Source organism: Centroberyx gerrardi, chromosome 14 (genome assembly GCF_048128805.1).
Source record: "Centroberyx gerrardi isolate f3 chromosome 14, fCenGer3.hap1.cur.20231027, whole genome shotgun sequence".
Lineage (NCBI taxonomy): Eukaryota > Metazoa > Chordata > Actinopteri > Beryciformes > Berycidae > Centroberyx > Centroberyx gerrardi.
Genome location: NC_136010.1, coordinates 11,001,286 through 11,024,450, shown reverse-complemented (window position 1 = coordinate 11,024,450; position 23,165 = coordinate 11,001,286). Strand labels below are relative to the sequence as shown.

The following is a 23,165-nucleotide window of genomic DNA, read 5'->3' as shown; positions in this document are numbered from 1 at the left end:
TCGTAACTGTAATATTTATTCTAAATGCTAAAATATATTTGTTTTTTTCTGTATACGGTTGTAACCCATTAAGAATTCTTGCACATTTGCCAGCTCTCCTGTTTTGTTTTGTTTTGTTTTGTTTTGTTTTATAAATAGGACACAGATTCAGTCACAATAGTCAAAATATTTATTTCCCATAGAGCCTAGATATACAGAAAAATATCAGAGTGGAAGATAAAAATAAGTATCTGAGACAGCAGTACAAACACATTACAACTACAGAATTCACAGTTTTTCCTTTCTTTATGACTGAGTTTGTGACTCCGTCTTATCCTTTTCAACAGACTTTTGATGAAGCATTTGTGTGCCTGTCTGTCTGTCTGTCTGTCTGTCTGTCAATGACTTAGTGAGTGTACAAAGTAAGGGCATTTCAAGGTTCATTGAGCAAATTATATTGATAAATACCACTGATTAAAATCACTTTGGGAAAATCTGTCTGGACACAGTTTAACATTATGATTTACACAGACACAAGTACATACACAGCATCAAGTTGCACCACTACATTCAACCATACAAGAACACATCAGTCTATTTCAAGTAATTTTATGCATTATGCTGCAGGTATGTGCAGTCACCACAGGGTTGTGCTGTAAAAACATTAAACAAGAAGGGCTTCTGATAAGGAAGCCACCCTGTGGAAAGAAACCCTGTCCAGACAGAGGCATCACAGAGCTGTAGACGGTCCAGAGGGGCAACTGTGGATCAGGGATCTCAGTCTTCTAGAAATGAACCTGTTGATAGTCGCTGTCACTGTGCGTCACCCTACACCTCTGTTCTCTAATTACCACTCATCACTGTCTCATCCCTTTCTCCTTTCATATCATCCCTTTATCCTCTCTCAGTCCAGTTGATCTGCAGCTCTAAACAGCCCTGTCCCTCTCCCCCTGCGCCCCTCATGCTTCCCTTTCCTCTGGGGAGGCTGGGCAGAGGGAGAGGAGGCGGCGGCGGAGGAGGGATCTTGCAGTGTTCGTCGTGAGAGGAGCTCCTTGAAGACCGAGTCCATCTGGCGACAGACCTCCTGTGAGATTAAATAAACAATGGTGATGAGAAAGAGGAACAAGACAAGGCTCCTCTTCTTCTCTGCACCCCCTCTAGCCAGGGAGCTTCTAATTATGTTTGATAACAGCGACAATGTGCTGTTGTCAGTTATTAAGAAGAAGTAATTTAAAACTAAATGAGAAACGAGCCAGACCTTGTCGATTTGAACAGTGATATCCTCAGAGGATGAGTTGTCCTGGCACCTGTAGAGAACAGAGAAGAGATAAGTCGGCCTCGCTCGCTCATTCCTCACATGAACACGAGTGAGCTGTGTAACAGTCTGAAAGCACTTACTCTCTGCGTATGAAGCCAGGAGAGTGGGTCCGCAGCGCCTTGCCCTGTGGCCCTTTGGGAAACTGTAGCATCAACTTTCCACCTGGAGCGATGCTGCCCCCTGTTGGTCCGGCTCTGAAGCCACTTTGGTCAGGGGAACCTCTGCTGTTGGCTCGAGGACGCTCTCCCTTTCTCTGTGTCGGTGCTGCAGACGAGCTGCTGCTGCTGCGGTCAGCCAGGGATCCCACTTCCATCTCTGTAGCACATTTCACATTCAGAGATAGTTTTTCTATTCTGAGCTATGAAGACAAATAGCATCACAGCCTTAAAGAAGTGAGAAACTCAGATGGACACATAGCCTTTCTTACCATCTTTAATATATGAGTACTCTGCCTCCCCATCTCCCTCTTCGATGATAGGCTCACTGTAAACAAAATGATGATCAGTATGATACAGTGTGTCCATGTTTATGTGCATTTGTGTGAACTTCTTTTATCTTACCAGTCATCCTCTTCCAGTGTCATGCACTTCTCATACACAGGTCCTTGTACCTCGGCCTGGCTAGGGAAGATGCTTTCATGCTGGAGGATGATGCCTTTCACCAGGGCGTTGATCTGAGGCTGCAGGGTGACGACATCATCATCGTGCGCCCCTCTTAACAGACTGGGGCCGAAACACACGGCCAGGTTATAAGGCTGCATCATGTTCTCGTCGCTGTACTGGGACACACTGGGGGAAGAGGAGGAGACAAAGAGGGAGAGAGAGAGGTGATTATCAGATAAAAGATTGAAGAAGCATAGGAAATAAAGAGAGAAACTGAGAGGCAGAGAATGAGACAGAAATGAAACCGAAATTCAAAGATGCATCAGACTCCTATTGCATCAGATCCAATGTGTATGAGAAAGCAGCTAACTAATAAAAAGTTAAATATTTGGTGCCCTTTCAGCTCCTTCCTCTTCCTCTAAAAGAAAAAAAAAAGATTTCCCTTCAACTGTAACCTGATTTATTGAACTATTGACTAGTTTTAAGATAACGTTCATGAGTTATGATACTCACTGATGAAGGAATGCAAAGAGGTATCTCATGACCACGATGACAGGTTCAGGGTAGCTAGAGATGACAGTTTTGAGGTGAGCTGCTCTCTCGGTCTCGTTCTCCATTTCTGAAAATAGGAGGTGAAGTAAGATAAGCCCCTGCTGTACGCCCTCAACCACACACTCTCACACTCACTTGACATTTCATACACACAGATATATACTTACGGGTGTACTCCAGGAGCTGGCTGGTGCTGTCCATGGGGAAGAGGGGATTCTCCAGGCCTCTGAAGTAGAGCTTCAGCACTCCAGCCACAGAGTCGAGGTCACAGCTCCTCTCAGCCAGGGGGTCCTCTCCTGCAGGGGAAGCCCACAGCACACTGCCCCACATTATTAATGCTCCACAGTGGGGGGGAACTACACTAGGGTTCATATGGGTTATCCCAGCACACACACACACACACACACACACACACACACACACACACACACACACACCTACCTCGCTCAAAGGCGTCCCTCAGGTTGTTGACCTCCACCTGGGACCCTGGCACCCGAAAGATCCCTTCATGGTGGAGGCCTGGTGGACAGAGAGACAGGTATTGGTTAAATTATTAGAATTCATCAATGGTCAAAACCATTGTGATACATGATCAATCTTGAATACTCACCATTGAGGTTGATGAAGCGGATGCAGCTTTCCACAACTACTGGGATCTGTTGTCCTGATGCCTGAACGAAAAAAAAAATCAACAATAGAAAGTCTGATATCTGCATTGATGTACTAGAAAAGAAAAAAAAAACATTTAGAAAAGAGTAGTTGAGTAATGTTTTATATTATATTTTACCATGTCATATATATTTTGGGATGAGATATGAAAGGCACGATGATATTTTTGTATTTATACATACTGGTATGTCTGCGCATATATTGGTGTACATACACTTGCAAATGCCTAATTGTAACCCATAATTCAGTCTGTCAGCTCATGTCACACCCATTTTTTTTCCTCTCTTTTTCTCTTGTTTGTATCGTCATGTCTATTTGTTTACTTATTCTTTTTTTATTTTGTCACATGTCTGTAAGTCTATTGTTAAACTGCTAAATACAGTAGATTTTAAAAAAAAAGGCTGAGAGACAGAAATGTTCACAAAGAGAAAAGACAGACGGTGTATCAGGATGGTAGCTACCTGTATGAAGGACAGCATGTCTCCGTTGAAAAGTTTGTGATTGTGAGTCAAATTGGCACCCGAGTGATTCCTCCTCACACGCATAGACTTTGTGTTGTATCTGTGGAGTGAGATACCATTCGTTAAAAGATATACTCCATTTCATCATCATTTTATAATATCTATATCATAAAGAGTTTCTACATCACAACATTATCCGCGTTTTCCAGTTTGACAAAGAACATAGTGACTCTATAAGGGATCTAAAAAGACATATCAACTCTACCTGGGCTGATGACCATTTGTTGCTTCAGCTAGGAGGAAAAAAAATGGAAAAGATTAGAAACAGCTTAATTCTGAACCAGCCATTAACAGCTGAAAAAGGAAAAAGAAGAAAGATAAATAAGAGGGCAATGTGAAACTTTGCTTGGGGTGAAAAAAGGAACAACAATTTATGGCTGTTAAATCCACACAATACATCACAATGTGCCAGCTGCCTTCAAATAACACTGTGGGTCAGTATTTTGCCGTGTGGTTTTGTTATGTGAGAATTGCAGAAGTGCATGCTACCTTTTTCCACAGCCACTTTAAGCAGATCATGCTTGGCTTGTAGTTTGGATACCAGTGAGCTGCCTACCAGGTACTCTTTCACTCTCTGTAAAAGAAAACAGATTCACACTCACCATTATCAAGCTACCCACTGTGGTTCTCGTCACCACTCACCAAAACCCAACAATCAAAACAACAACCACATCTACATGCCCATCATAACCTACCAAGATACTGTACCATCTTGGTCTATTACTCTGACGCATGGACTCACAGTGAGGTAGAGGTTTTCTATTTCCTGCATGTTGGCCCTGCGGCGGGCCACACTGGGCTTGCTGGCCAGGTTCAGGTTCTCAGTGCTGCCCTCCTGAGACGGACCGCTGCCACTGCTGGGCTCCAGGTCGTCGTCTCCGATACTGTCCAGCAGGGAAGAGCGGGCGGCCAGCAAGCTCTTACTGGCCTGAGAGGCAGTGGCAGAGAAGTTGGAGAGATATCAATGAAACTGACCCACAGTGGAAGCGGATAGATCTGCTAGAAGAACGTGAGATTGATTTCAGGACGCAGTGTGATGTACCTCCTCCGTTTCCTGGGTGACCGTTGTCAGTCTGGTCTGTATCTGTTTGAATCTGGTCTCCAGCTCACACCTCATCTCACACTCCGCACTGACCTCAGACACCTGAGAGACACAAGCAGGGAAGTTAGTCTAGAGTTGGAGCTAAACAAGAAGCATACGGAATAAGCACACTGGCAGGAACCCGCACCAGGGTTGGGGTCAACTGGAATTTCAAAAAAACCTATAGGAAACAGAATTGGGATTAAATTGGAATTTCAGGAAGTTGAATTTAATTCAATTCCATGTTTTGTTTTGTTCTTACCACATATCTGAGATTACATGAAATGTTATATATTATCAATACTAAATATAATAAAATGTTAAAGGTATCTTTCAGGTGCTAGTTGATGCATAACATGTAATCGTAATACATACATTATGATTGAATGTATTTGATTTGTTTAACTGTCTTTTATTCGATTCAAAATTCTAAAATTGATGTCATTCCAATTCTGTTTCTTTAGAGTTGGGTGCAATTCCAACTCCAGGAAGTGAATTGGACTTTACCATGCATTTCTCAATTAAATTCATGAATGGCCCAAACCCTGATCCGCACTAAAGAGACACACGAAACACACACACACACGCACACACACACCTGGTCGCCATCGTGGGGTTGGTAGAGGAAGCGAAGCGGCAGACAGAAGGTGTTGTGGTGGTCCTGCAGGAGTGTGTCTCTGTCCAGGCTCTGGTCCAGTCCGGCCGCAGCCCCTTGGAGCTGCTGCAGCCCGGTGCTCAGGTTCTGCTGGGACCGCCACCGGCCGGACAGGTAGGCCCGCATCACCCGGCCCAGGGAGAGGTGGTACCCTGCATCTGCACACTGAGGTGATATCATATATTAGGTGATATCTCTGACACCACTGGTCTGATTCTGATGAAACCTGTAGGGACGATGCATCTTTGCATTGTTTTAGCGCTTGCCAACATTGCACTAACTGGCGTGATGGGGGCGCTATTGTTAAAAGGTCAAACTTTCAAAGCCCGTAACTGCTACACTACTTGTCCAATTTTGACGGTGCATCTTTTTAACTTGAACAAGATATTTCAGACACCACTGATTTTGACAAAACTTGGGGGGGAAGCCGCATTTTGGTACTTTGGTATATCTTTAACTCAGACATGCTATCTCAGACACCACTGGTCTGATTTCGACAAAACTTGGAGGGATGATGCATTTTAGCACTATCTTCTGGTGCTTAAAACTTACACCGATTGGGCTGATGGGGATGCTAGAATTAAAAAGTCAGAATTTCCAGCTTTGAAAGGTCATAAGTAGTATAACAAAAACAAGTCCGGTTTTTGATGAAACTTGAAGGGATGGTGCGTGTTGTTGGCTCATGGGGTGTCTGCATCGTTCATGGGGTACAATATGTTATAGTATTTTTACTGTTTCTCTTTTAGTCGGTGGGGAAGTAGAGAGGGACACAGAGTAAAGGCAGACGCAGTAGAGAAAGCTCTGGCAGTACTGCATCCCAGGCCACTTGTGTCACACACGTGGCTCCAGAAGTGGGGGGAACATAACCACTTGACTGTCTCTGGGCAATACGCAGTGTTTGTTTATATAACAGGAACTGACAGCGGAGACATGAGGGTGTGATCGGACATGCACTCACGTCTATGAGAGTGGAGATGTCTTGGAGGTAGTACTTATTCATGGAGGTGTTGGCTGCAGCCAGGTTTAGGAGGTACTCGTTTCGGGCCTTGCTGCACTTCAGGTGGATCTCTTTGACCTTACCCTGTCTCTGTATTGAACATAAACAAGAATCAGACAGAGGTAAAACAGACACACACATGCATATAAACACTACGTCTGAGAAAAGTATTTGTGGAGAGACAAGACTGTTTACTTTTTCTATCAACCTCTCCAGTTTTTTGGCAGCACTCTGCTTCTGCTTTTCCTCCAGTTTCTCGGCCTCTTTCAGCTTCCCATCTGCACTCACATAATCTGAGTGATACTGGTAGTACGTCCTCCATGCCTACACACACACACACACACACACACACACACACACACACACACACAACAAAACTCTAAACTTTATTTGCTTAGAAAGTGGAAAATGTTTTGGGTAATTGATTTCCCACTTACGGTCTGTAGCTCTGTGGTGACCCTCAGCAGTCCGTCTTGTAACTGGGTACAGATGTCCTTACTCTGGAAACATGCAGTAGAGACAAAACAACACAAAGTGAGATAGGGAAACAGGGAAGGAGCATGGAGAGACAGACAATACCTTTAAAGAAATGAGGTTAAGAGCAGTAGGGGAGTGAAGCAGAGAGACAAAAGCAATGAGATAAATGACTGTAGAGGCACAGAGTTGCCCCAACTGTACAAAGACAGGTCATATTTGTGGCTCAGGGGTCAGTGCTTGTGTTCGTACCTTCTTGGCCAGGCGCTGTGTGTACTCCAGGCAGTGTGTGAGGGGCTGGGTGAGGACGTTACTGCAGCTCTCACTCAGTCCGTTGTGGTCCCGACTCTCCTGCCGGGTGTGGGACAGCAGAGTCAGCCAGACCTGGGCCACCGACTGACTGCTGGGCTCCTTCCTGAGGCAGATGAAGAGAGAAGGGGGGGAGGCAGGGAGAAAAAAAGTTTACTTTACAGAAGGACGCTTAATGGCAGCATCCCCAAATCAGCCGCTAGTTAATTTAGTACATCAATCCAATATCTATCAATTATCCATGGCAAAATGTCCCATGTCAAAGACAGGACGACCTAACCTCACCTACCTCTTGGTCCTGGAAGTGAACCTTTCAGCCAGTTTGTCCAGGGAGCGGGCGTACTCGCCCTCAATCTCTCCCCGTCGCCGCAGGTAGTCAGCCAGGTCCTGCAGCTGCTGGCTCTTCTGCTCCAGCTGCAAGTCCAACACCTTCAGCTGGTCTATAAGCTGGCAGCGCACCTCTGAAAGAGAGACGGGAAGAAAGGATGACAGAGAAGGCAAAGAGAAAGAGTAGAGAGAGTATGACTCATTCTGGAAGACACGCACTGAAAGTGAAACCGATTTTTAGAAGGTAACAGTTATTTTTTCCAAACACGTGCAATGATCATAACTAAAGAGAGGCATGAGAAAGAGGGAAAGATTGTAACGATGGTGCAGGTAAAACAATAACTCCTTTACCTTTGATTTGTGTGTCATAGTCCACTACACCAACTTTATCCTTCCTGAGTTTCACATGGGACGTCATTGTTGCTCCAACTGGATGGAATTCTGTAAAAAGGAAGTGACAGTATCTCCATGTTGTTGAAAGTAACAGCTGCCTTGTTCTTCACTTTCCCTCCCTCACAGAATCATAGTGTGTTTGGCTGTCTGTGTGTATGCAGGCTATTTTTGACCTTGCTTCCTGGACAAAGTCTGGTAGAAATCAAGGCCTATGTCCCATTGCTGCACTCAATTATGCCCATCTACTTGACACACTTTCTCACTCTCCGGCTTGTACCTCCCCCCCCCCCCAGAGACTACGCTGGTTTCCCCCTGCCACAGAAAGAGTGAAAAGAGCATGCTCGTCTTACTGTAACACATCTCTTGAAACCCGTCTTCCTCTGCTCTGCTCTGTTGACTGGAAGACAACTAGCAAGCCAGTTGGCATGTGCTGCCTGCCGCACCGCTCACGCTGCAGAATTGCATGAGGTGCAAAAATAGCACCAGCAACATTTCAGCTGCCCTAAAAATAGGGGCACCACAAGGCGCGCAACACTGAAGGGATATTTGAAGATTACAGGTGGTTTTCGCACTGATGCACTGAAAGTAATCAGTCTACTCTGGTTGATGTGTTTAGGCTGAAGTTTAAGATCAAGAAATGGGGCGAGTGTATCTGACTCAGATTAGGCTCCATCTAGGATAAAACATCAAAATCAAAAATCCTCTTTCAAAAACATTTGTTAGATCTAATCTGTCTCTGGGACCCTTAGATCAGTTTATCTTTCATTTTTATCACATTCTGTGACAGCAAATAGCCTGTAAAGTATCTTGTTATAGTGTCAACATTATGCAGTTGACTTGTTACAGAACATATTGGTTGATTGGATCATCAGACCAGATTCCCCTTTCTTCCCATTTGTGGTGAGAAAGGAGACACAGACTTATCAAGTGGAAATGCAAGAGAAAACAGAAGTCTTTATGTATACTGGCTTGGCTTTGTTCCTGGTGCCTCTGTGCGATGGCCGAGAGTCAAACACATGACCGCTTAACTGGTTTTTGATGGAGGTGAGGATCAACAAATCTGTCACGCTGTGTTGTCGGTTAGTAAGATACGCCTTTATTAGGAAGAGCTTATAGTGCACTTCAGAAAGGGGAAGGCTGAGGTGTTTCCTTGATGGATCATGACACACATTCTCTCTCTGTCTCCACTTCCCCTTTCTTTAAAAACCAAACATCACTCATCAGCATTCTCTTCATCTGAAAGTTACACAGACTTGCCACCGTTTCCCAATGAAAACTTGACCAGTTGCCCTAAAATGACTCTGCTGCATTACAACAAACCCAAAACTCTCTGTAAAAAGGGGAGCGAGTGTCTCATTTTTCCACTCTCTGTCACCCTTTTCCATCAGCCCCTCCATTCTTTTTCTATGTGATCACCAGTGAATCACCACCTCAAGCATGGGAGGTTGTCTTCACAATCAGCAGCAATATTGTATTAATGCTAGACTTAGCTTCATTCTAACCGTTTATCAGACTCACCATTACACTAATCTAGCACATTCCACTGTAAGTTTTCACAAGTACCAACACATACATGCAAAGACTGAGCTATGACACATTCACTGCCAGAGGGCAATGTCTATAGCCAATAAAAACATAACTATAATCAAACAGAACTGCCCTTCATAAGAGAAGTCACAAAAAGCACAAAAACATGTTTATTAGGTTCTAAACATAAACTCTGTCTTGTCTTCATGAGATAGATCAAAAAGTAAATGAAAATTAATCAGAATTGAATCAGTGAGCCCTACCTGATGGGGAGCTGTCTTGACTAGTCTCTTCTCCAGACTGAGGAAACTAAATAATGCCAGTTAATGGCACAGTAAGCTCTCAACTGTTTCACCTCCCCCTCACATTGGACACGGATAGATGTGGGTGGAGTGGAACTCAACATTTCTCTGACTCTCTCTCTTTCTCTTTCTCTCTCTCTCTCTCTCTCACACACACTGCTCTCTCTTTCTCACCCTTAATCTCACTCTCACACATACATTTTGAGACATCACTGCTTGATTGTGCAAGAGTGGTGAGTGAAAACCTGAGTCAAGCCCCTCTGCTCTCTTTCATGCTGCCTCTAAGCTCTACAGTACACCAGTGCTTCTCAGTTATGTGCCATGCAGGGCAGAGGGCCTGCAGGTTTTCCTTCCAACCAAACACTAGAGCAGCTGATTTCACTAATTAGTCCCCTCTCTCTGGTTGAAGCTGTGCTAATGAGTGAAATCAGCTGCTACAGTGATTGGCTGGCATATTTTGGGTCACCATGGCGCATGATTGAGAACCGCTGCTCTACAGTATGAGTTCATGTGTGTCACTACAGCTCAGTCTGCTTACATGGTGTATGCCCCGAATTTAACCACATGCTACTTCTGAACAATGAAAAGTAATTTATAGCCAGTAACGCTGAAAATTGCAGCTTCATGTCCAGTAAGACAGTGAGACAGTAAGACCAAAACTAAAAGGAAATATGAGATTAACAGATTAGAAGACTGGAAAGAAAATCCCCAATATTCCCCCAAAAATCCCCAAAAACCTGTTGCTATTAAATGTCAAAATTCATGTGTCCTGACTCCTGTTTGTTTGAAAGACATTAAGCCTTGATACACTAAAGCCACCGTTTCCATCTCCCACCTCCATCTGAAAGGTGTGAAATGTCAGAGAAGTGTGAAAACTGCACGATGTGCATTTTGCCACAAACAGCCAAACTGTCTCAAAGATCTGTCCGGTCCTCTCTCTGCAGTATTGTCTGTAGCTGTCAAGTACTTCTCTCTCACTCCTGTTTCCTTCCTCTAACAAGCAGCAAGTTGAATTCTGTTGCGCAGTCAGGCTAAATTTGACTAAACTGCTTCTGATCAGTATCAACAAAGAACACAGACTGATTGAAGGAAATGTCTCCATCTAAAATTGTTGATCCCTTATGTATTCACTGTGATCAACTTGAGATTGTATGACAACTTCAGTTTAAAGTGCTGTGGGGCCTTTTTTAAAGCTCAGTTGGAAAAAAGCAAAACCTCCTATCAACTTGACTTCATCTTGATTAGCACGCTTCTCAGTTTATCTTACAACACTGACAACAAGAAATATTATGCATCTACCTCCTCTGAGTGTGTCAGTGCAACAGGACAATATCTGTGACAGTGTAAATTCAAAAGTACTGGTTGTGTGTTTATGGTGTTGGTGTACACAGTCTAGACTAACATCTTTAGACATTTTATTGGCTAGATTACTACATAGTGGTTACCTTTAAGAAGGACTGTGATTGACAGTGAACTACACTGGTTTTGTTGACACTTACTCAGTGAAACAAGTGCAGTACCAAAAGTATTATTTGAAACGTTTATTTTGAGTATTTTTGTTAAATACTTAAGAGACCTGATTGAGACAAATTGAAAAGCATTCTTTATGTTTTCAATTCCAGAAAATCTAACAGGAGCTGGGGCCACTCTTAGTAATGACAACAGCAGTCCAATAAAAACTTTGAAACCAGTTATTCATTTTTAACATTAGTTTCATTTAGAAAACATCCCCATTCATTTCATTCTCCAAGTCTCCTTTGTTGGTCACTACAGTGAAAAGAGAGAGATCTGAGAAAAAAAAAAAAAAAAAAAGTGGATAATGCGTAAACGGCTAAGATGCACAGATGGTCACAGTTTGTAAAGCCAAAAATATTGTCAGATGGGAGATAAAAAGAGGAAGTGAGGGATGAATTTAAAAATTGCTAGGATGGCAGGGTCATTGTGAATCGGAGGAGGAATCTTTAACGTCTGTGCTTTCCGTCGCCTCGCTGACTTCGCTCAGCTCTTTGCTCTCTCCCCCGCTGTCTCTCTCCCCCTCTCTCTCCTGGTCTCCGGGTCCCGACAGGCTCTGAGCAGATTGGGCCTCCTGACCCAACACACGCACTCCTGGCTTTCTCAGCTGTGGGACCCATAAACGCCAAACAAAACATCATCAGTCAGAATGCAAGTTCTCAACACAGTTCAGAGGTGCTGAATATCCCCTGAGGGAACAACAAGGACCAAAAATCATGTCACTGGAACACCATCATGTGGTGCCACAGTGAATAAACCTGAGAGTAAAGTCACCTCATCGGCCATGTGGGCCAAGTCTCTTTTCATGGCGTAGGCATCCTCCCCATCCGCATAGTATTTAGGCTCTACTTCACTAATCCTGTGGAAGGACAAGGGGAAATATCAACAAGCTGTAGGTAAGGCTGTGTAGAATAGACAGGCTGTTATGTCTTGCTCTTCCTGATGTTTGTCCTGTATCATTCTGTTCCATGATTGATTGATTGTTGATCAGTTAGATTTAGCTAGGCTCATTCTCTGTAAAGTCCTTTGAGTCATGCTTGTGATAAAGGGCTATATAAATAAACAAACTTGAACAAGTTGTGTGTATAAAGGGTCCTTACCTTCTTTAATATCAGAGATATTAACACCTGAGATATGCTTTTTTTTATTTTTCATTTATTTATTCACTTAATTCTATATTCTGTTATATATGAAAACAAGAAAAAAAGGGATAAAAAATAACGTCAAACAAGTAGTGTGTATAAATATTGACACTGTGACAATATACCTGTGACTCGAGCATGTGCTACAAGCAACAATATAATACAAAATTATATTAGCTAACATTGGCTCAAGAAAAAAGTGTCAGGGACAGACATGCTTTGGACTTACTGGAATTTGAGTGTGTTTGAGTACAGATGCAAGGCTGCCCGGTTGCTACAAAGAGAAGAGAAGGATTTATAAGTCCCTTGCACACACAGTAATATGTGTACAACGTCAGAGAGTGATTTGTAAATGGGGAACTGGCAATTTATCTTAAGATAAAAAGGAACACAGTATCAAAGATCATGACATGACAATCTGAAAGTGGGCATTACCTTTTGCGAACATGAAGTGAGACATATTTAGCGTTGAAATTCTCTATCATGGCCCTGCTGGCCTGGTCCATCAGCTTCTGAGCCAGACCCAGACGTCTGTGGGAGCGCTTCACAGCCTGCAAGACACAGAGAGGGATATCCATTGCTCAGCACAAGCCAGCCAAACATCTGATGACAAGAGTATTGTCTGAGTAATACAACCGGTGCAGGAGATGTGATGTGTGTCTCTCTGGAGAAGCACACACTCACCAGGGAGGTGATGTGGCCATGGGGAACATCATCTGGGTCCTCCTCCCTGCAGAGTTGAGAGAAAGCCATTAGAAAACATCACACAACACAGAGGATCTACTGACTTCAGTTCCTCATATATGCTCAGAGATACTCACATCTTTGCCAACACATATCCCACTATTTTGCCGTTCTCGTCCTCTGCAATGTATGAGAGCTGAAACGTTGACACGGGACAATGGTTGTTAAATGTACGGGCTGCTAGTAGGCTATACGGACATGGTTGATGGATGCAGTAACTGTAGCAGGAAAAGTAATTGGTAAAGAATATTATGAATCACCTGAGGCCAGGACAATCCGTGATAGAAATAGTATTTCATCTGGTAGTTTTCTGGAAGACACAGCAGGTTACAATGCTGCATATTCATAAGGTCCTCCGGCTGTGTGAGAGGAAAAATAAATCAAACAGTTATTTACTTAACTAGTTAACACATACACTGCATGACACAATGTCAACACTGTTACTGACAATTCGGGCAGCTAGCGCGTAGGCTATAGTAACTAGCTTAGCTAGCAGCAAAGATTAGCTAGCTAGAATTGCATGGTTGGTGGAGACGCTTGGCAACACACTTACCCTTGCGTTTCGTATATTCATTTTGTAAGATGGCTTGTTATCGGGACTGCGTAAACACCAATCAACTATACTAAGTTACAGTGATCAATTAATTCATAATATTGACAGAAACTAAAAGGTTTTGTGAAGTTGTCTAGCTAGCTGAGTCGCTTTGCTAGTAAGGAGGGGGAGGAAGTAGCATCTTCTGCAAGCTAGCCACAATAACGACACCAATTTCCGGTCAGCGTTTGCATTTTGACTTCAAAATAAAAGTTCTAACGCTTGGACGGAGTACCACATATACGCACATGTCCTCAAGGGACTTTTATTGCTAAGGAAAATGTACGTCGGCGGAAAACCCGGAAATCATACTGTGGAATATGACCGCGAGCTTCACGGTGCGTGCTAGGGAAGCATGCGCTTGCCTGCCACGCCGGAAGTAATTCCTGATGAACGTTCTAGGACACATTCACTTCCGAAAAACTCGCCTCCTTCACAGTGAATACTCTGATTCATTCTTCACCTTCACCCATGTGTGATTGTAGGCTACTGAAGTTCATACAGTGAAAGTACAATGGAAACATAAAATTAATATGAGCGGTATTTGTTGGAACACTGTATTAAGGCTTCAGTGGTGGTAGGAAACAACACGGAAGGAAATTATTTTAATCTGTCTGTCGTTCCCCCCCGTCTGTCTGTCTGTCTGTCTGTCTGTCTGTCTGTCTGTCTGTCTCTCTCTCTCACACTCACACTCACACACACACACACACACACACACACACACACACACACACAAAAGTGTGTGTATAGGGCTCATCTTATGTCACCTATTTATCGCCCTATGGTATCACAATAATATTACTATAAAATTTATAATTTTCCTGTGATAATTGTATAGTTATCCTTTTAAAAATCTATTTTCTTTTTGTTTCACAACATGTATTAAAAGACCATGAACACCTTCAGTCATGGCCTATGCTAATTCTGCAGGTAAACTACTGACGTCCAATCAGCAAAGCCACATGCAAATTTTGCAGGTGTGAACTGGGAGGGACTTGAGCATACGGATATTTTTGGAATAACACCTGTTTGACCGTCGGTGGTTTTAAACTTTCACTGTCCTAAGTGTGTTCAGGAAAGCTGATAAGGTCCAATCAGATGAAGATGCAGGCTGTGTTTCCACAGGAAAGATAAGGAGAGTCTGGTGGGCTGCTGACTGATGGCGAGATCAGATTATCAAATTATCAAAATTATCATATCGCTTTTTATTCTCGAAGATGCAGCTGGTCTCAGTTCGTGTGGGTATAAAATGTGATCATATCAGATTGTTGAGAAACGGGAAAGAGCGACGCTGCCGTTAATGGACCTCTCCAGATGTAGAATGGACATAGAGCTCAGGCTGGAGTCAAGTTTGTGGGTCGGGAAAAAAAGATACCGGGCGGTGCTGACGGGCTGGTATTTCAACTGGACTGAGGTTGACAAGAAGAATCGCGATAAGAAAACAAGTAAGTGCGCTACTCTTTGCTTTCCAAAATGTTATTCGCCCTATATAAGTCAGACAAATAAAGTCCCACAGCATGTCGGGAAGACAAAAGATGGTAGTTGGTTTTAGTGTCATAAGAGAAGCATCACCCAAGCAGTCTCACGTTGATATTATTTTGTAACTACCTCAGCATTTACATGTAGTTACATGTAACAATAGGCCTATATGAATCATAATAGCCTACACAAATAAACTCATGCATGCACAGGGAAATACTCAACTTCCAACTAGGTTGTAGCTGAGAAACACTAATGGAAAGCCACCCAACCTGTCTGAAAATATCAGTCCTATCTGTATTAGACTGTCATACAAATAAGACCGATAAAGCCAGTAATTTTTCATTCTTTGAAGTAGGCTATAAAAAACCAAACAAATGCTCCTATTTAATCTTAAATGCATGGTAATTAAACGATTTCAGAGAAAGATCCTCTTAATTAAGCCCAACTGCCTTCAGCAAAGGTGAAGAACAAGTTTAACAGCACAAACACGAAACACCACTTGCATACACAGTTTACTCAAAACAAAGAGGGAATGAAAACACACGCCTCCCGGCGCGCGAAATACACGCACACACACACACACACACACACACACACACACACACATACACACCTCTACTATTGGAAAACTATGTGGATTGCAACTGCTGCTGTGAGTTCACTAAAGCAGTTGAAGAATATCCAGAGCATATGGCTATACAGCATGTTCAGGCTTTTTCTTAATCTCTGAGTTGACTGAGTGTTTCTTCTGACCACTGAAATGCCTCCAAATACTTTATGTTTGTCCCTGGTTGTGTGGTCTTGGAGAACCACCTCACTATTGAATTCAGCTTTCAAACCTCTCTTTACAGCCAGTATAAGCTATAAGGATAAGCCACTCCCCAAAGGCCTGATATGTATATAAACTATACCACTCCTTAATGATCTTTACAGTTTTTACAGCAGCCTACCATGCATGTAAAAAAAAACATGTCCACTGAAGTTTGCTCTGTGTCTCTGTCTGTCTGTCTGTGTGATTAAAGTTTCAGTGCCTGTAGCAGAGGTGATTGGAGTGGAGGAGGGTCAGGTGGAGATTCTGCCCCACAAGTCTGTTGAAGACACAGACAAAGACTTCACAGGTGGGTTTTTTGAGGGAAGCGATCAGATATCACCTGCCCAAGGTTACGGCCAATGCTAAAGCAAACAATAACGCGGCCGTAAGCACTGCAGACCTTTTATTTGTTTGCTATTTCCTTTAGAATGAGACGAGAACATGAATCATTTACCCACAAGCGGCACAACACATCGCCTTTAGGCTACAGCCGCAGTTTACCAAAATATGCTTTCCCACAGCGCATCAGGTGCTACAGAGTTTGTATTTCTTCATCTGTTTGTCATCCACTTTCAGTTTTCTATGTGAAGCGCAGCAGCGGCGGCGGTTCCTATGGGTTGCTATGGAGACTGGGCCGGACCCAGTTCAGCTGCCCCAGTCGGGTCCTCAGAGACCAGTGGACGACACACCTAAGAGCTGCCCTCAAAACCCACAGTAAGGATGGCTGATAAGACAGGACACCAACTGACTTTACAGCTCCTATCTGTTCTAAGCGGGTCATGATTTTACTACGCATACTTGATTATTTTCAAATTCCCTAACAGTCACATGTGGGGGAGTTTGCCAGATCTCACTGACCCACACTCTGCCTAATTCTTTTTGTCTGTCCATCATCTGCAGGTCCCTTGCGCCCGCACAGGCTGCTGGTGTTTATCAACCCGTTTGGAGGGAAGAAGAGAGGAAGAAAGATCTACCATTCTCTGGTTGCCCCTCTGTTTGAGCTGGCTGGCATCAGCTCTCATGTAATAGGTAAGAAGCAACATAATATGATGATACTTCATTGACCCCTGTGGGGAAATTATCATTTTGTTTGTCAGATATGAATACATCTCTGTTCAAGATAGCATTAGACTGGTTTACTTATGATCATTACAGAGGTGTGACCAAGTCAACTTTGCTCGAGTCCCAAGTCAGTCTCAAGTCTTGAGGCACAAGTCTCAAGTCAAGTCCCAAGTCTAAATGTAGAACACAGGTCAAGTCCGTGTCATTAATGTCAAGTCTCAAGTTTAAATGTAGAACATCAAGTCAAGTCAGAACAAGTCAAGAGTCCAGTATCAATGTAATATCTTAAAGGAAACAGAACATCTAGAACTTTAATAGAATAAAAACATGGTAAGAGCATCATGTGTTTTTATTTCTATAATCAGTTTCAACTTCAAGAAATTCAATCATTCCATATAAATTCAGAAAACAGAATTTTAATTTAATTGTCGGGTAGAACACACAAGACTTTAGAAACCTTTTCAAGTCATCAAAATCAAGTCCCAAGTCACCAGAACCCATGTCGAGTCAAGTATTCTCTTCATGCATCAAGTCAAGTCTCAAGCAATTCAAATTGTGGCTCGAGTCCGACTCGAGTCCAAGTCATGTAACATGTGACATGTGAGTCACCACCTCTGATGATCAAAAGTGATTAATGAAACCGATATGCTGCCTACACGTCATTTCCATAATCATTAATAGTTTTGAAATTCCTTAACATCCATTTTTTAGTAACTGAACGGGCAAACCAGGCGAGGGACCACATACTGAAGAAAGACCTGACAGGGTTTGACGGGTAAGACATGTCAGCACGCCCATGCGAACACTGTGGTGTGAGAGGATTACAGCAGCTAAGCTCGCTGGGAGGTGATTTCTCAAAAGAAATTCTTGTGTTTGTTTACAACAGCGTGGTGTGTGTGGGTGGGGATGGCATGTTCAGCGAAATACTTCACGGTTTGATTGGGCGAACGCAGCAAGAGGCGGGCCTTTCTGAGAATGACCCCACTGTGACTTTGGAGCCCTGTCCGCTTCATATCGGCATCATTCCTGCGGGTAATGAAACTGTTATTAGACATTTATAAACTGATATAGTTAGAGTTGAAGCTGGGTTTAAATGGCACTGATATTATTGCACTATTGTTTCCACAGGTTCTACAGACTGTGTGTGTTTTGCCACAGTAGGAGTGATTGACCCTATTACTTCAGCTTTGCACATCATCATTGGTGAGAAAGGATTGCATTTCCTTTCCATAACACCAAAGCACTATTTTACATGACCTTTGCATGAAATATTCATTATTGTTGGACATCAGCATCTGGAAACCTGAGCACCCTCATCACCTCTGAGATAATAGTCTAACCCACATTGTCCTCCTCGTTCCCACAACACCCTGCAGGAGACTCTCAGCCTCTGGACGTGTGTTCGGTCCACCACCCCTCCGCTCTGGTGCGCTACTCTGTCTCTCTGTTGGGCTATGGCTTCTATGGGGACGTCCTGGCTGAGAGTGAGAAACACCGCTGGATGGGACCTCTCAGATATGACTACTCAGGTACAGTATGTGGTTCAATTCAATGAATGAACATTGAAAAACAGAGTCCACACACTGTATCCAAAACGCTCCCAAAATCGACATCCTGATGAAGACCCATGCGGTCGAAATGTTGATGTTTTTGTGATGTATTTTTAAAAAAGTAGAAAAAAGATGATTCACACTCAAAAAGAAGTAGGTTTTCCAAATCTTTCATGTGCTCATTATGCATTTTCTTTATTTATTTTTTTTATAAATGCAGAAGAAACATTATGCCTTTTTTTCTTTTTTCTACTGAAGATATTCTACTGGTTTTTACACATCAAAGAAAGCGAGAGTGAGCACGGCGATTCCTGCGAAGGTTGATCGTATCTCTGCTCAGCACCTGTAGTTAAAACTTTAGGATGTGCGTGTTCCATTGAAGTTATTAGATTCCCTGTGTTTCCATTCAGCTAAAAGTTACAAATTTGTCACTTTTAGTTGCGTAACTAAGATGCAAGTCATGAAGACGTGAAACATCCTTATGGGTTTTTTTTACCATCTGATATGACAAAACCACCTTCCCTCCTTATATGTTTTTTATACTGTATGATTCTAGTTTTTGAGTATTTTCAATCTTTCCAACCTCCCTGTTCTCCCTCCAGGTGCGATGGTTTACCTGAGCAACCGAAGCTATGCAGGCGTAGTTCAGTACCTTCCAGCAGACCCCCTGCTCTCCAGCCCCAGAGACAACACACGCTGCCTGTCGGGGTAAAACATCAAATACTAAGAGGAAGCAACATAGAAAGGGGGTGTATACAAAACTGACATAAAATAGCAAGTTTCCATAGTAACTTTCCCTATTTGTAACCATCATGATATGTCATCATTGTTATGTATGCTGTCTCCATGAGTCCCAGTATCACCATGACAACCAGTCTTTTTTTAAGCCCCTGGGGACTCTTTTATAACTGTCAAAGTGAGTCATTCCATCTGAAAGGATAATAAGAGTAGTGGCCAAGAAGACAAGGTGGTAATGTTTAAAATGGACGAAGTCGGAAGAAGCCCACAGTAGCATATAAACTTCTTTATGTCCTGTTACATTTCTTGATACCCAATCTTAGTCCCAGCCTTTCTGTTAGACTTGTAATGAAAGATTACATGATACCATTCTCCATCTAAGATTTTTATTTATCTAAGTTTTTTATCTACAAGTTGCTGAGGATGATTTTAACCTAGTTTTCATGATCCCTTCAACACTTGTAATGAGAGAAAGAGAAAGTGCTCCTGGCAGTTGCATCATCATCAGAGTGCCACAGATGTAGTTTAAATTCATTGTTTGCGACATCGTAACTGTTACCACCTGCAACAGGGACTCAGGTGTTGGGTTTACCTTAAGGAGAGCAGGAACCATGGCAACGCAGGGGAACTTGATCTAGAAGAAAGGCGAGCCAGGGCCTCCTGGACTCCTACCTCTCTCTTTGTCTGGGGCAACTACCCCCGGCTGTTAGCGAGTGGGCTATGATACACACATGAATGAAGGCCAAGGTCAAGTGGCTTGTTATTTAACCGACTTCCAAGTAGAGTGAAAAATCTTTGTGTTGCATGTGTGTGTGTTTAGGTGCAGTGTGTGCTCCAGAAGCACAGAAAGACTTTTCCCCCACTCTGCAGACTCCGGCTCCCTGTACAGCTCCCACTTCAGCCAGTTCAGTAGTGACTCAGAAGGTAACAACACAGATACACAGCTGGACACTAACAGTCATCAATCATGTTTGTGCAGTGATTGGTTTTAATGCATCATCCTCTCTCTCTCTCTCTCTCTCCAGGTGAGTGGGTGAGTGTGGAGGGCAGGTTCAGGTGTGTGTCCCTCACTTGTATGTCCAGTTCTTGTCCCAAAAGTCCTCTGGGCCTTTCTCCCTCTGCTCACCTGGCTGACGGGACGGGGGACCTCATCCTGGTATGGGACACCCACCCCCTAGGCTTCCTCAAGTTCCTCTACAGGCACACAAGCACACAGGACCAGGTACGGGGACTTTTGTATCAAAAGAGGACTAGCAAGTATGATATGTTGCGTGACTCATCCTCATCCTTCCACATATCTTAGTTTGACCTGCCCTTTGTGGAGGTCCACCGCGTGAAGGCCGTTCGTTTCTCCCTCCCAACCGGCGAAGAGGAGGAAGGGGACGAAGAGAAAGGAGGTATAGATGAAGAAGAGAAAGCATATGCGCAGGATGCTGAGACCAAGAGCAGGAATGGATCCCAGCAGCACCTGGCAGAGAGAGGGGAGGAGCGAGGCATGACAAACGACAAGAAGAGAATGAACCCCTTCCTGTGCGGTCTGTGCTGCAGCAAGGCTCCTTCTGTCTCAGTGTGGAACTGTGATGGAGAGATTCTGCCTTTCACTGAGATCCTCTGCAGGTGAGGGATTACTTAAAGACCGCATGAAACAGCATCTTTACTTCCCTGATTTGATGCATTTACTGTTGAAGCAGGATGTTGGGGCGGGACATTATTAGGGGATAATGGGATTATTAAAAAGTCTAAACCAATGGAATATGAGTCAGAGAGAGAAAGGCAATTTTATTTGATGGAAGGGGTGCGGTGGGATGGGATTGTTCAAAAATCTGATGGTTTTATTGATTAGAAATGTATATTTCCGCCTACTAGTGCAGCATGGGGTCACAATGAAAGATACTCTGTTTTCCAGGAAGTAAACGTAATAGGAGTTCATTTCATGGGGACTTTAAAATACAATATACTAGTTGGGAGTAATCCTGTGTACCGGAGTTTAAAAAGCCTTAATTGTAACTCAGCTCAATCATATAGGCACACAGGAAAAGACCAAAAAACATACTGCAAAAGGTCAAAGGTCATATATTTCCAACGCCTCTGTATTCTCAGCAGCACCATGTCTTAACCAGCAGTGTCCACTATGTTTCCCCCCCTCAGGGTCCATGGTCAGCTGGTGCGTCTCTACGCCCGCGGCATCGAGGACGGAGCAGCTCTCCAGAGCTGCAGAGACAGAAACGGGAAGTGTGACAGGAGTCACTAATAGATGTTAAGTTACCAAACAATATAACCTCAGTCTTAGTTGGCGAGAGAAAAATGATGATGGGAGTCGGGGTAAGGAAAGGCGTGAATGTGTCAACACAGGAACCAAACAAGCCTTCGGTTTAAGGATACTGCAGTCTGTCTAGACCAAAGAGTTCCTAATATTTCAGGCACTTTTGTAGGTTTTAGCATTAATGTAAAACAGGACTATTTATTCTTGAATGTGTGTGTGTGTTTGATATACAGTACTGCTCCATAATATTTTGGATGAAAAAACACTTAGTGTTAAATAATTATTTACTTTATTGTGACACATAATTTAAGCAAAATAGTTTCTTTCTAACTTGTATGTGTTGTTTTTGCTTCTGTAAATTTATGTTCACTTGAGCTTCCAGTCAATCAAAACGTGGCACATGCCAGCAGAGACCAAAAAGCTGTTGCATAAACATATCTTTTTTACAATAAAAAGACTGACTCCATTACGCTTTATTGTTGTGATTGTCAAGAGTAACTAAACAATGCAATGCATCATTAAAACTGACTTCAGAGTAGCAACAACTTGCCTTCTACATAAACAATCTTGCAGTGGGAACAAGTTTTTCTAGTTGTGAATCAAGTTAAATTATGCAGTTGCAGCTATTATCAAAGCAGCATACCATACCAGGTGAACCATGAATTACATCGAGTGGAATGTCATGACATGGCTATTATCATTGTGTACAATAACAGAAAATAATGTTAAAAACTAAATCAACTGTAACATGTTCGTCTTTGACCCGCTGTACTTCCCTTTGTCCTCCGAGGTCTGGCAGGTGGACTGAGTAGTCTTGTTATTTGTGTGTGTGTGTGTGTGTGTGTGTGTGTGTGTGTGTGTGTAGTTGGGAGGCCCCCAGCTAGGCCATGTACCTGGTAGAGACAGACATAGGTAATAGGAAACATCATCAGTCAGCAGCAGGCAGTTTAAAAGGAAGTGCAGGGTGACTACCTGGAATGTACCCAGACAAGGTGAACAGCAAACTGCAGTCATAGTGCTAAATCTTATTCATGCATTGTGAAGGATTAACTACCACAGTATGCCAGCTGCTTTTGTTAATAATTGTCAACAGTTAAAAAACGACCTACCTTGAGGTCTGTCTCACCTGAAGTAGGATACTGTACACGTCTCCCTTTTCCCAGGTCTTTGTACCATTTTACAACCAAGACTAACTGGTATGATCAGAGCCACCTATATGTTCTTACTGAACCAGACCAACAAACTCTCCTAGTATAAATATTATTACTCCAAAACAAAAAATAACATGTGGGGGTAGTTGCTTTGTGTGTGTCTCTCAGCAGTATCAGTGGGATGTTGACTGTAAACACTAGCCTGCTGACAACAAACAACACTCTTACTCTTAACATTCAAGAGATATCATTCTAACTGTAAATATAACTCTACACTCAATAAAATACCACAAAAATATCTGACAAAAATAAATAATGTAGGTAGTTTCCTACTGTATGCGTCTCATATGACCTAAAACCACAGGTGTTGACTGCTGTAAAAAAAAAGAAAAAGGAGTGCAGGCACCATATC

General features: G+C 43.0%; 3 protein-coding genes across 5 annotated transcripts; 1 reads left to right on the top strand and 2 right to left on the bottom strand.

The window, feature by feature from the left end:
• Window positions 1-151: 151 nt before the first annotated feature.
• LOC139927640 (rho GTPase-activating protein 4-like) lies at window positions 152-9,874 on the bottom strand. Of its 2 annotated transcripts, none has more exons than XM_071919841.2 (22): window positions 9,668-9,874; window positions 7,836-7,925; window positions 7,447-7,618; window positions 7,101-7,263; window positions 6,812-6,874; window positions 6,570-6,698; window positions 6,336-6,464; window positions 5,321-5,542; window positions 4,684-4,785; window positions 4,384-4,569; window positions 4,131-4,215; window positions 3,847-3,874; window positions 3,582-3,681; window positions 3,062-3,122; window positions 2,893-2,970; window positions 2,619-2,747; window positions 2,413-2,518; window positions 1,858-2,085; window positions 1,725-1,780; window positions 1,378-1,612; window positions 1,238-1,286; window positions 152-1,063 (listed from the first exon to the last, which is right to left on the bottom strand). In XM_071919841.2, exons 2-22 carry the CDS (start codon window positions 7,900-7,902, stop codon window positions 884-886), a joined length of 2,568 nt encoding a protein of 855 aa, XP_071775942.2. In that variant the 5' UTR covers window positions 7,903-7,925; window positions 9,668-9,874; the 3' UTR covers window positions 152-883. The 2 variants fall into 2 exon arrangements, with proteins under 2 accessions (XP_071775942.2, XP_078144127.1); XM_078288001.1 differs by lacking the exon at window positions 9,668-9,874 and adding an exon at window positions 8,228-8,548.
• Window positions 9,875-11,232: 1,358 nt separating this feature from the next.
• Window positions 11,233-13,830, bottom strand: naa10 (N-alpha-acetyltransferase 10, NatA catalytic subuni). Of its 2 annotated transcripts, none has more exons than XM_071919895.2 (8): window positions 13,658-13,830; window positions 13,365-13,463; window positions 13,182-13,240; window positions 13,045-13,090; window positions 12,796-12,911; window positions 12,590-12,634; window positions 11,993-12,077; window positions 11,233-11,825 (listed from the first exon to the last, which is right to left on the bottom strand). In XM_071919895.2, exons 1-8 carry the CDS (start codon window positions 13,676-13,678, stop codon window positions 11,643-11,645), a joined length of 654 nt encoding a protein of 217 aa, XP_071775996.1. In that variant the 5' UTR covers window positions 13,679-13,830; the 3' UTR covers window positions 11,233-11,642. The 2 variants fall into 2 exon arrangements, with proteins under 2 accessions (XP_071775996.1, XP_071775995.1); XM_071919894.2 differs by having other exon boundaries at window positions 11,233-11,835; window positions 11,994-12,077.
• A 915-nt stretch (window positions 13,831-14,745) lies between these two features.
• Window positions 14,746-22,076, top strand: LOC139927675 (ceramide kinase). The gene is made up of 13 exons (XM_071919901.2): window positions 14,746-15,141; window positions 16,201-16,296; window positions 16,566-16,703; window positions 16,890-17,018; window positions 17,763-17,826; window positions 17,938-18,083; window positions 18,180-18,254; window positions 18,428-18,580; window positions 19,204-19,309; window positions 20,160-20,263; window positions 20,365-20,561; window positions 20,643-20,956; window positions 21,488-22,076. The coding sequence occupies exons 1-13, from the start codon at window positions 14,997-14,999 to the stop codon at window positions 21,588-21,590; spliced, it is 1,770 nt and encodes a 589-aa protein (XP_071776002.1). The 5' UTR covers window positions 14,746-14,996; the 3' UTR covers window positions 21,591-22,076.
• Window positions 22,077-23,165: the final 1,089 nt, after the last annotated feature.